This window comes from Oncorhynchus gorbuscha, unplaced genomic scaffold (genome assembly GCF_021184085.1).
Source record: "Oncorhynchus gorbuscha isolate QuinsamMale2020 ecotype Even-year unplaced genomic scaffold, OgorEven_v1.0 Un_scaffold_8179, whole genome shotgun sequence".
Taxonomy (NCBI): Eukaryota; Metazoa; Chordata; class Actinopteri; order Salmoniformes; family Salmonidae; genus Oncorhynchus; species Oncorhynchus gorbuscha.
The window spans coordinates 4,390-14,822 of record NW_025751410.1 but is presented as its reverse complement, the minus strand read 5'-3'; the positions used below and the strand labels follow the sequence as shown (position 1 = coordinate 14,822).

The window sequence follows — 10,433 nt, the reverse complement described above, 5'->3', positions numbered from 1 at the left end:
GGTAGAGAGAGGGAAGATGGGTAGAGAGAGGGAAGATGGGGAGAGAGAGGGAGGATGGGTAGAGAGAGGGAGGATGGGTAGAGAGAGGGAGGATAGGTAGAGAGAGGGAAGATGGGGAGAGAGAGGGAGGATGGGTAGAGAGAGGGAGGATGGGTAGAGAGAGGGAGGATGGGGAGAGAGGGAAGATGGGGAGAGAGAGGGAAGATGGGGAGAGAGAGGGAAGATGGGGAGAGAGAGGGAGGATGGGGAGAGAAAGGGAGGATGGGGAGAGAGAGGGAAGATGGGGAGAGAGAGGGAAGATGGGGAGAGAGAGGGAAGATGGGGAGAGAGAGGGAGGAATGGGGGGGAGAGAAAGGGAGGATGGGTAGAGAGAGGGAAGATGGGGAGAGAGGGAAGATGGGAAAGAGGGAGGATAGGTAGAGAGGGAGGATAGGTAGAGAGAGGGAGGATGGGTAGAGAGAGGGAGGATGGGTAGAGAGAGGGAGGATGGGTAGAGAGAGGGAGGATGGGTAGAGAGAAGGAGGATAGGTAGAGAGAGGGAGGATGGGATAGAGAGAGGGGGGATAGAGAGAGGGAGGATAGGTAGAGAGAGGGAGGATAGGTAGAGAGAGGGAGGATAGAGAGATGGGGGATAGGTAGAGAGAGGGAAGATGGGGAGAGAGAGGGAAGATGGGGAGAGAGAGGGAGGATGGGGAGAGAAAGGGAGGATGGGTAGAGAGAGGGAGGATGGGGAGAGAGGGAAGATGGGGAAAGAGGGAGGATAGGTAGAGAGAGGGAGGATGGGTAGAGAGAGGGAGGATGGGTAGAGAGAGGGAGGATGGGTAGAGGGGAGGATGGGTAGAGAGGAGAGGATGGGGAAAGAGGGAGGATAGGTAGAGAGAGGGAGGATAGGTAGAGAGAGGAGGATGGGTAGAGAGAGGAGGATGGGTAGAGAGGGAGGATGGGTAGAGAGAGGGAGGATGGGATAGAGAGAGGGGGGATAGAGAGGGAGGATAGGTAGAGAGAGGGAGGATAGGTAGAGAGAGGAGGATAGGAGAGATGGGGGATAGGTAGAGATGGGGGATAGGTAGAGAGAGGGAAGATGGGGAGAGAGAGGGAAGATGGGGAGAGAGGGAGGATGGGGAGAGAAAGGGAGGATGGGTAGAGAGAGGGAGGATGGGGAGAGAGGGGAAGATGGGGAAAGAGGGAGGATAGGTAGAGAGAGGGAGGATGGGTAGAGAGAGGGAGGATGGGTAGAGAGGGAGGATGGGTAGAGAGAGGGAGGATGGGTAGAGAGAGGGAGGATGGGTAGAGAGAGGGAGGATGGGTAGAGAGAGGGAAGATGGGGAGAGAGAGAGAAGATGGGGAGAGAGAGGGAAGATGGGGAGAGAGAGGGAAGATGGGGAGAGAGAGGGAAGATGGGGAGAGAGAGGGAAGATGGGATAGAGAGATGGAAGATAGGATAGAGAGAGGGAGGATAGGTAGAGAGAGTCAGTACATCAGTCTTTATAACATGTACAGTAGCTGTCTCTTTTCTAGAAGTGTTTTCTGAATTTTGGTCAACCTGAGATGCCGTAGATGTTGCTGCAGTCAACCACTTTATCCACAGCATCATTCAATTGGAGGTTGCTGCGGCGATGGCTGAGCTTCCTGCCAGGGGGCATGGGTGGAGCGTTGCTAGGGAGACAGGGAGACCCAAGTCAGTCTGTGGAACTCTGAGTAGAGGTTTACCATCACTCTCACCTGGCTCTGAGATCCACCTGGCCACAGAGAGAGAGGGTTACCATCACTCTCACCTGGCCACAGAGAGAGGGTTACCATCACTCTCACCTGGCCACAGAGAGAGGGTTACCATCACTCTCACCTGGCTCTGAGTTACCGGGGTCTGAGGAGGAGGTTACCTAGGTCTGAGGGGGTCGTTACCTGGGTCTGAGGGGGTCGTTACCTGGGTCTGAGGGGGTCGTTACCTGGGTCTGAGGGGTCGTTACCTGGGTCTGAGGGGTCGTTACCTAGGTCTGAGGGGGTCGTTACCTGGGTCTGAGGGGTCGTTACCTGGGTCTGTTACCTGGGTCTGAGGAGGTCGTTACCGGGGTCTGAGGAGGCAGTTACCTGGGTCAGAGGGGGTAGTTACCTGGGTCAGAGGGGTAGTTACCTGGGTCTGAGGGGGGTCGTTACCTGGGTCTGAGGGGGTCGTTACCTGGGTCTGAGGGGTCGTTACCTGGGTCTGAGGGGTCGTTACCTGGGTCTGAGGGGTCGTTACCTGGGTCTGAGGGGGTCGTTACCTAGGTCTGAGGGGTCGTTACCTGGGTCTGAGGGGGTCGTTACCTGGGTCTGAGGAGGTCGTTACCGGGGTCTGAGGAGGCAGTTACCTGGGTCAGAGGGGTAGTTACCTGGGTCAGAGGGGTAGTTACCTGGGTCTGAGGGGGCGTTACCTGGGTCTGAGGAGGTCGTTACCGGGGTCTGAGGAGGTCGTTACCGGGGTCTGAGGAGGCAGTTACCTGGGTCAGAGGGGTAGTTACCTGGGTCTGAGGGGTCGTTACCTGGGTCTGAGGAGGTCGTTACCGGGGTCTGAGGGGGTCGTTACCTGGGTCTGAGGAGGTCGTTACCGGGGTCTGAGGGGGTCGTTACCTGGGTCAGAGGGGTAGTTACCTGGGTCTGAGGAGGTCGTTACCTGGGTCTGAGGAGGTCGTTACCGGGGTCTGAGGGGGTCGTTACCTGGGTCTGAGGGGGTCGTTACCTGGGTCTGAGGAGGTCGTTACCGGGGTCTGAGGAGGTAGTTACCGGGGTCAGAGGGGGTAGTTACCGGGGTCAGAGGGGGTAGTTACCTGGGTCTGAGGGGTAGCGGAGGGGGGTTCTGGTCCAGCGAGAGCTGACGGAGGTCAAGGCTGAGGCTGCGAGGCTTTGCCTGGGGTAGAGGGCTGGAGAAGGGCCCCTTCTTACACCACATCACATAGCCATGCATGTCCCTGAGACAGACAGGACAACGCACCAATTAGGCCAGACACACCGACCCCTGATCCCCCAGACACACCGACCCCTGATCCCCCAGACACACCGACCCCTGATCCCCAGACACACCAACCCCTGATCTCCCAGACACACCGACCCCTGATCCCCCAGACACACTGACCCCTGATCCCCCAGACCTACCGACCCCTGATCCCCCAGACACACCGACCCCTGATCCCCCAGACCTACCGACCCCTGATCCCCCAGACACACCAACCCCTGATCTCCCAGACACACCGACCCCTGATCCCCCAGACCTACCGACCCTGATCCCCCAGACACACCAACCCCTGATCCCCCGACCCCTGATCCCCCAGACACACTGACCCCTGATCTCCCAGACACACCGACCCCTGATCTCCCAGACACACCGACCCCTGATCCCCCGACCCCTGATCTCCCAGACACACTGACCCCTGATCTCCCAGACACACCAACCCCTGATCCCCCGACCCCTGATCTCCCAGACACACTGACCCCTGATCTCCCAGACACACCAACCCCTGATCCCCCGACCCCTGATCTCCCAGACACACTGACCCCTGATCTCCCAGACACACACTGAGTAGCTCAATGGAGGATCTTCACTCAAATTATTTTGTCCAGGATCAAGCTACATTAGTGAGATGTCTGTGTGTGTCTATCTGTATCACTCTCTCTCTGTGTGTGTGTGTGTGTGTGTGTGTGTGTGTGTGTGTGTGTGTGTGTGTGTGTGTGTGTGTGTGTGTGTGTGTGTGTGTGTGTGTGTGTGTGTGTGTGTGTGTGTGTGTGTGTGTGTGTGTGTGTGTGTGTGCGTGTCTGTGTGTGCGTGTCTGTGTGTGTCTGACCCTAAGCAGGTGTAGTGTTGCAGCATCCTCCTAGTCTTAGCAGTCAGTTTGATGTCCAGTACAGCAGTCTCCACACTGCCCACTGGCACCATGCGGACACACACACGCTTCTTCTTAGACACGGAGGCCCCTGGACACACACACACACACACACACACACACACACACACACACACACACACACACACACACACACACACACACACACACACACACACACACACACACACACACACACACACACACACACACACACACATTTTTGAATAGTTTAAAAAAAATCCAGTTCAAAATGGAGATTCAGAGGGCATATAGATCAAACATAATCAGACATTGATCACGTTGTATGAAACATGACAACAACCACCTGAACAACTCCTGTCCTACTAAAAACAACTCCTGTCCTACTAAAAACAACTCCTGTCCTACTAAAAACAACTCCTGTCCTACTAAAAACAACTTCTGTCCTACTAAAAACAACTACTGTCCTACTAAAAACAACTCCTGTCCTACTAAAAACAACTTCTGTCCTACTAAAAACAACTACTGTCCTACTAAAAACAACTTCTGTCCTACTAAAAACAACTACTGTCCTACTAAAAACAACTTCTGTCCTACTAAAAACAACTACTGTCCTACTACTACTGTCCTACTAAAAACAACTACTGTTCTACTAAAAACAACTTTTTAATAACTTGCAGTAGTCGCTTGTTAATAAATGAGTTATGAACATTTTCCAAGTATCTGTAAAACATGTCTGTGTTCCTCCAGGTATTTAATAAGTATCTATAAAGCATGTCTGTGTTTCTCCAGGTATTTAATAAGTATCTGTAAAACATGTCTGTGTTCCTCCAGGTATTTAATGAGTATCTGTAAAACATGTCTGTGTTTCTCCAGGTATTTAATGAGTATCTGTAAAACATGTCTGTGTTTCTCCAGGTGTTCAGGTGTTTAATAAGTATCTGTAAAGCATGTCTGTGTTTCTCCAGGTATTTAATGAGTATCTGTAAAGCATGTCTGTGTTCCTCCAGGTGTTCAGATATTTAATAAGTATCTGTAAAGCATGTCTGTGTTTCTCCAGGTATTTAATGAGTATCTGTAAAGCATGTCTGTGTTTCTCCAGGTATTTAATGAGTATCTGTAAAGCATGTCTGTGTTCCTCCAGGTGTTCAGATATTTAATAAGTATCTGTAAAGCATGTCTGTGTTTCTCCAGGTATTTAATGAGTATCTGTAAAGCATGTCTGTGTTCCTCCAGGTGTTCAGATATTTAATAAGTATCTGTAAAGCATGTCTGTGTTTCTCCAGGTATTTAATGAGTATCTGTAAAGTATGTCTGTGTTCCTCCAGGTGTTCAGATATTTAATAAGTATCTGTAAAGCATGTCTGTGTTTCTCCAGGTATTTAATGAGTATCTGTAAAGCATGTCTGTGTTTCTCCAGGTATTTAATGAGTATCTGTAAAGCATGTCTGTGTTTCTCCAGGTATTTAATGAGTATCTGTAAAGCATGTCTGTGTTCCTCCAGGTATTTAATGAGTATCTGTAAAGCATGTCTGTGTTTCTCCAGGTATTTAATGAGTATCTGTAAAGCATGTCTGTGTTTCTCCAGGTATTTAATGAGTATCTGTAAAGCATGTCTGTGTTCCTCAAGGTATTTAATGAGTATCTGTAAAGCATGTCTGTGTTTCTCCAGGTATTTAATGAGTATCTGTAAAGCATGTCTGTGTTTCTCCAGGTATTTAATGAGTATCTGTAAAGCATGTCTGTGTTTCTCCAGGTATTTAATGAGTATCTGTAAAGCATGTCTGTGTTCCTCCAGGTATTTAATAAGTATCTGTAAAGCATGTCTGTGTTCCTCCAGGTGTTGAGGCGGGCAGCAGGTACTCACTAGGCTCCAGGTGTTCAGGTATGTAACAGTACCCATGAGGAACAGTCTCCTTGTCTGAGATCACCTGGACATCTGATACTACCATACCACCTGACATGTCCTAGAGAGGGGGAACATGGCATTTAGGCATGTGGCGTGTGTGTGTCTGTCTGAGTCCGTGTGTGTGTGTGTGTGTGTGTGTGTGTGTGTGTGTGTGTGTGTGTGTGTGTGTGTGTGTGTGTGTGTGTGTGTGTGTGTGTGTGTGTGTGTGTGTGTGTGTGTGTGTGTGTGTGTGTGTGTGTGTGTGTGTGTGTGTGTGTCTGAGTCCGTGTGTGTGTATAACACACCTTGCTGTAGCAGAGGTAGTAGCCAGCCTTCATGGCGAAGCTCCGTGTGAAGTTTGCAGCAGCTCCATCCTCAGTTATACTAATCTAGAAAGAGTGAGAGAGGGGAGAGATAGAGAGAGGGGAGAGATAGAGAGAGGGGAGAGTGACAGAGAGGGGAGAGAGTGACAGAGAGGGGAGAGAGTGACAGAGAGGAGAGAGTGACAGAGAGGGGAGAGACAGACAGAGAGAGGGGAGTGAGTGACAGAGAGAGGGGAGAGAGGGGTGGTGGGGAGAGAGAGAAAGAGAGGGGGAGAGAGGGAGAGAAAGAGGGAGAGAGAGAGAGAGAGAGCGGGTAAGACGCTACACACAATATTGAGAATTATTGACCTCTCCTCTATGAGCCAAGCCTTTATGTAGTCTGACCTCTTACAGTCTCCTCTATGAGCCAAACCTTTATGTAGTCTGACCTCTTACTGTCTCCTCGATGAGCCAAGCCTTAATGTAGTCTGACCTCTTACTGTCTCCTCTATGAGCCTTTATATAGTCTGACCTCTTACTGTCTCCTCTATGAGCCTTTATGTAGTCTGACCTCTTACAGTCTCCTCTATGAGCCAAGCCTTTATGTAGTCTGACCTCTTACAGTCTCCTCTATGAGCCAAACCTTTATGTAGTCTGACCTCTTACTGTCTCCTCTATGAGCCAAGCCTTAATGTAGTCTGACCTCTTACTGTCTCCTCTATGAGCCTTTATGTAGTCTGACCTCTTACAGTCTCCTCTATGAGCCAAGCCTTTATGCAGTCTGACCTCTTACAGTCTCCTCTATGAGCCAAACCTTAATGTAGTCTGACCTCTTACTGTCTCCTCGATGAGCCAAGCCTTAATGTAGTCTGACCTCTTACTGTCTCCTCTATGAGCCTTTATATAGTCTGACCTCTTACTGTCTCCTCTATGAGCCTTTATGTAGTCTGATCTCTTACTGTCTCCTCTGAGCCTTTATGTAGTCTGACCTCTTACTGTCTCCTCTGAGCCTTTATGTAGTCTGACCTCTTACTGTCTCCTCGATGAGCCAAGCCTTAATGTAGTCTGACCTCTTACTGTCTCCTCTATGAGCCTTTATATAGTCTGACCTCTTACTGTCTCCACTATGAGCCTTTATGTAGTCTGACCTCTTACTTTATGTCTCCTCTTACTGTCTCCTCGATGAGCCTTTATGTAGTCTGACCTCTTACTGTCTCCTCTATGAGCCTTTATGTAGTCTGACCTCTTACTGTCTCCACTATGAGCCTTTATGTAGTCTGACCTCTTACTGTCTCCTCGATGAGCCAAACCTTAATGTAGTCTGACCTCTTACTGTCTCCTCTATGAGCCTTTATGTAGTCTGACCTCTTACTGTCTCCTCTATGAGCCTTTATGTAGTCTGACCTCTTACTGTCTCCTCGATGAGCCAAACCTTAATGTAGTCTGACCTCTTACTGTCTCCTCTATGAGCCTTTATGTAGTCTGACCTCTTACTGTCTCCTCTATGAGCCTTTATGTAGTCTGACCTCTTACTGTCTCCTTGATGAGCCAAGCCTTTATGTAGTCTGACCTCTTACTGTCTCCTCTATGAGCCTTTATGTAGTCTGACCTCTTACTGTCTCCTTGATGAGCCAAGCCTTTATGTAGTCTGACCTCTTACTTTATGTAGTCTGACCTCTTACTGTCTCCACTATGAGCCTTTATGTAGTCTGACCTCTTACTGTCTCCTAACCTTTATGTCTGACCTCTTACTGTCTCCTCGATGAGCCAAACCTAATGTAGTCTGACCTCTTACTGTCTCCTCTATGCCCTTTATGTAGTCTGACCTCTTACTGTCTCCTCTATGAGCCTTTATGTAGTCTGACCTCTTACTGTCTCCTCGATGAGCCAAACCTTAATGTAGTCTGACCTCTTACTGTCTCCTCTATGAGCCTTTATGTAGTCTGACCTCTTACTGTCTCCTCTATGCGCCTTTATGTAGTCTGACCTCTTACTGTCTCCTTGATGAGCCAAGCCTTTATGTAGTCTGACCTCTTACTGTCTCCTCTATGAGCCTTTATGTAGTCTGACCTCTTACTGTCTCCTTGATGAGCCAAGCCTTTATGTAGTCTGACCTCTTACTGTCTCCTCGATGAGCCTTTATGTAGTCTGACCTCTTACTGTCTCCACTATGAGCCTTTATGTAGTCTGACCTCTTACTGTCTCCTCTATGAACCTTTATGTAGTCTGACCTCTTACTGTCTCCTCGATGAGCCAAACCTTAATGTAGTCTGACCTCTTACTGTCTCCTCTATGAGCCTTTATGTAGTCTGACCTCTTACTGTCTCCTTGATGAGCCAAGCCTTTATGTAGTCTGACCTTAAATTATCTCAATCTATTTCCTGTCTTCTTCTGCCTGTATCCCTCCCTCCTCCCTGACTCCCTTCATACCAGGTTGAAGTCTTTGGGACAGGTGCTGCTGTTGGAGGCCCAGGCCACTGCAGTCACCGGCCTGTTGTGGGCGCCACCACCGTGCTCCATCAGAGACATCTAGAGAAGAGGAGAGGGACGGGAAGGGAGAGATCAAAGGGGAAGGAGAAAGGGGGAAGAAGATAAGGGGACTAGAATTGGGCAGGGGAGGTTATTATGACGGTTGTTCCTGAATAAATTATCTGGAGGATTGTCAACACTGCGACGTTCTCCATTTCTCCCAACAACCACTGCGACGTTCTCCCAACAACCACTGCTCTATCAGACAGAACATTGTGGCGCAACTATCATATGGTACAGCTGTGAAAATATACAATTATTTTTCCATATTGATATTTGGCTTTGCTTTTGCATAACAAAGGAATGGTTGTTTTGACGGGTAACTGCCAGTCAATAAATAAAACTAGCAAACCACTGTGGAACTAGCGAAAAACGGTGATTTGATCACTAAACCCCGGTATTAACGTTAGCTAGGAAAATAGCTAGCAAGTTAGCTAACCTAGCTAGCTAACATTTGTTTGCCAGGTGAGTCAAACATATTTGTTCCTTCACGTTTCGGAGATTTCACTCAGTTTTCAAAAATCATCGTAAAAAACATGGTACTTACTCTGTTTTTCGTTTCAACCTTTCTCGCTTTATAACGTAGATGAAGTCAGGTAAACAACTTTTTAGAGTCGAGCAAGAACTTCTTATGACTTTTCGTTGTCTCCTTTCCAGGAAATACAGGAGATTCAATGACTACTATTCCCATCAAGCACCGGGACATGCCAAATGATGACGCCAGCACTGCCGAAGAGGATGAGCTGGTGTTTCACCTCAGCGCCAGATGGCGCTACTGTCCTGAAATAATATTGTTGAACGCGTCCTTGCTATCTCCCTTTACTCGTTACTGTAATCTATGCAAAGGGTCTAAGTGCTTTGGGGATTTAATTGTGTGATTTATGGTTGGTGTTTGGAGAAGGAGAGATATATATATATAGAGAGAGAGAGAGAGAGAGAGAGAGAGAGAGAGAGAGAGAGAGAGAGAGAGAGAGAGAGAGAGAGAGAGAGAGAGAGAGAGAGAGAGAGAGAGAGAGAGAGAGAGAATTGGACCCAACCAAATCATGACAACTAAAATATAATTACTTGACACATTGGAAAGAATTAACCAAAAAACAGAGCAAACCAGAATGCTATTTGGCCCTAAACAGAGAGTACACAGTGGCTGAATACCTGACCACTGTGACTGACCCAAACTTAAGGAAAGCTTTGACTATGTACAGACTTAGTGAGCATAGCCTTGCTATTGAGAAAGGCCGCCGTAGGCAGACCTGGCTCTCAAGAGAAGACAGGCTATGTGCTCACTGCCCACAAAATGAGGTGGAAACTGAGCTGCACTTCCTAACCTCCTGTCAAATGTATGAGCATATCAGAGACACATATTTCCCTCAGATTAAACAGACCCACAAATAATTTGAAAACAAAGCCAATTTGGATGATCTCCCATATCTACTGGGTGAAATACCACAGTCTGACATCACAGCAGCAAGATGTGTGACCTGTTGCCACAAGAAAAGGGCAACCAGTGAAGAACAAACACCTTTTGTAAATACAACCCATATTAATGTTTATTTATTTTCCCTTTGTAATGATTTGCACATCATTACAACACTGTATATATATATAATATTACATCATTACAACACTGTATATATACATAATATTACATCATTACAACACTGTATATATACATAATATTACATCATTACAACACTGTATATATACATAATATTACATCGTTACAACACTGTATATATACATAATATTACATCGTTACAACACTGTATATATACATAATATTACAACACTGTATATATACATAATATTACATCGTTACAACACTGTATATATACATAATATTACATCATTACAACACTGTATATATACATAATAATAATA

At 47.6% G+C, this 10,433-nt stretch overlaps 1 protein-coding gene across 1 annotated transcript; it reads right to left on the bottom strand.

Annotated features, from left to right (window-relative positions):
- Positions 1-1,393: 1,393 nt before the first annotated feature.
- Positions 1,394-9,259, bottom strand: LOC124029918 (multivesicular body subunit 12A-like). The gene is made up of 7 exons (XM_046341468.1): positions 9,103-9,259; positions 8,457-8,555; positions 6,030-6,113; positions 5,704-5,803; positions 3,816-3,945; positions 2,805-2,945; positions 1,394-1,656 (listed from the first exon to the last, which is right to left on the bottom strand). Exons 2-7 carry the CDS (start codon positions 8,553-8,555, stop codon positions 1,539-1,541), a joined length of 672 nt encoding a protein of 223 aa, XP_046197424.1. The 5' UTR covers positions 9,103-9,259; the 3' UTR covers positions 1,394-1,538.
- Positions 9,260-10,433: the final 1,174 nt, after the last annotated feature.

Bases quoted from the DNA above. Each gene is read 5' to 3' on its own strand.
- LOC124029918 (XM_046341468.1), bottom strand. From the start codon at position 8,555: ATGTCTCTGATGGAGCACGGTGGTGGCGCCCACAACAGGCCGGTGACT. The intron at 5,804-6,029 runs GTGTGTTATACA...CCCCCTCTCTAG, and splicing joins ACTACCTCTGCTACAGCAAG to GACATGTCAGGTGGTATGGT. The intron at 1,657-2,804 runs GTAACTACCCCC...CTGTCTCCCTAG, and splicing joins CCGCTACCCCTCAGACCCAG to CAACGCTCCACCCATGCCCC.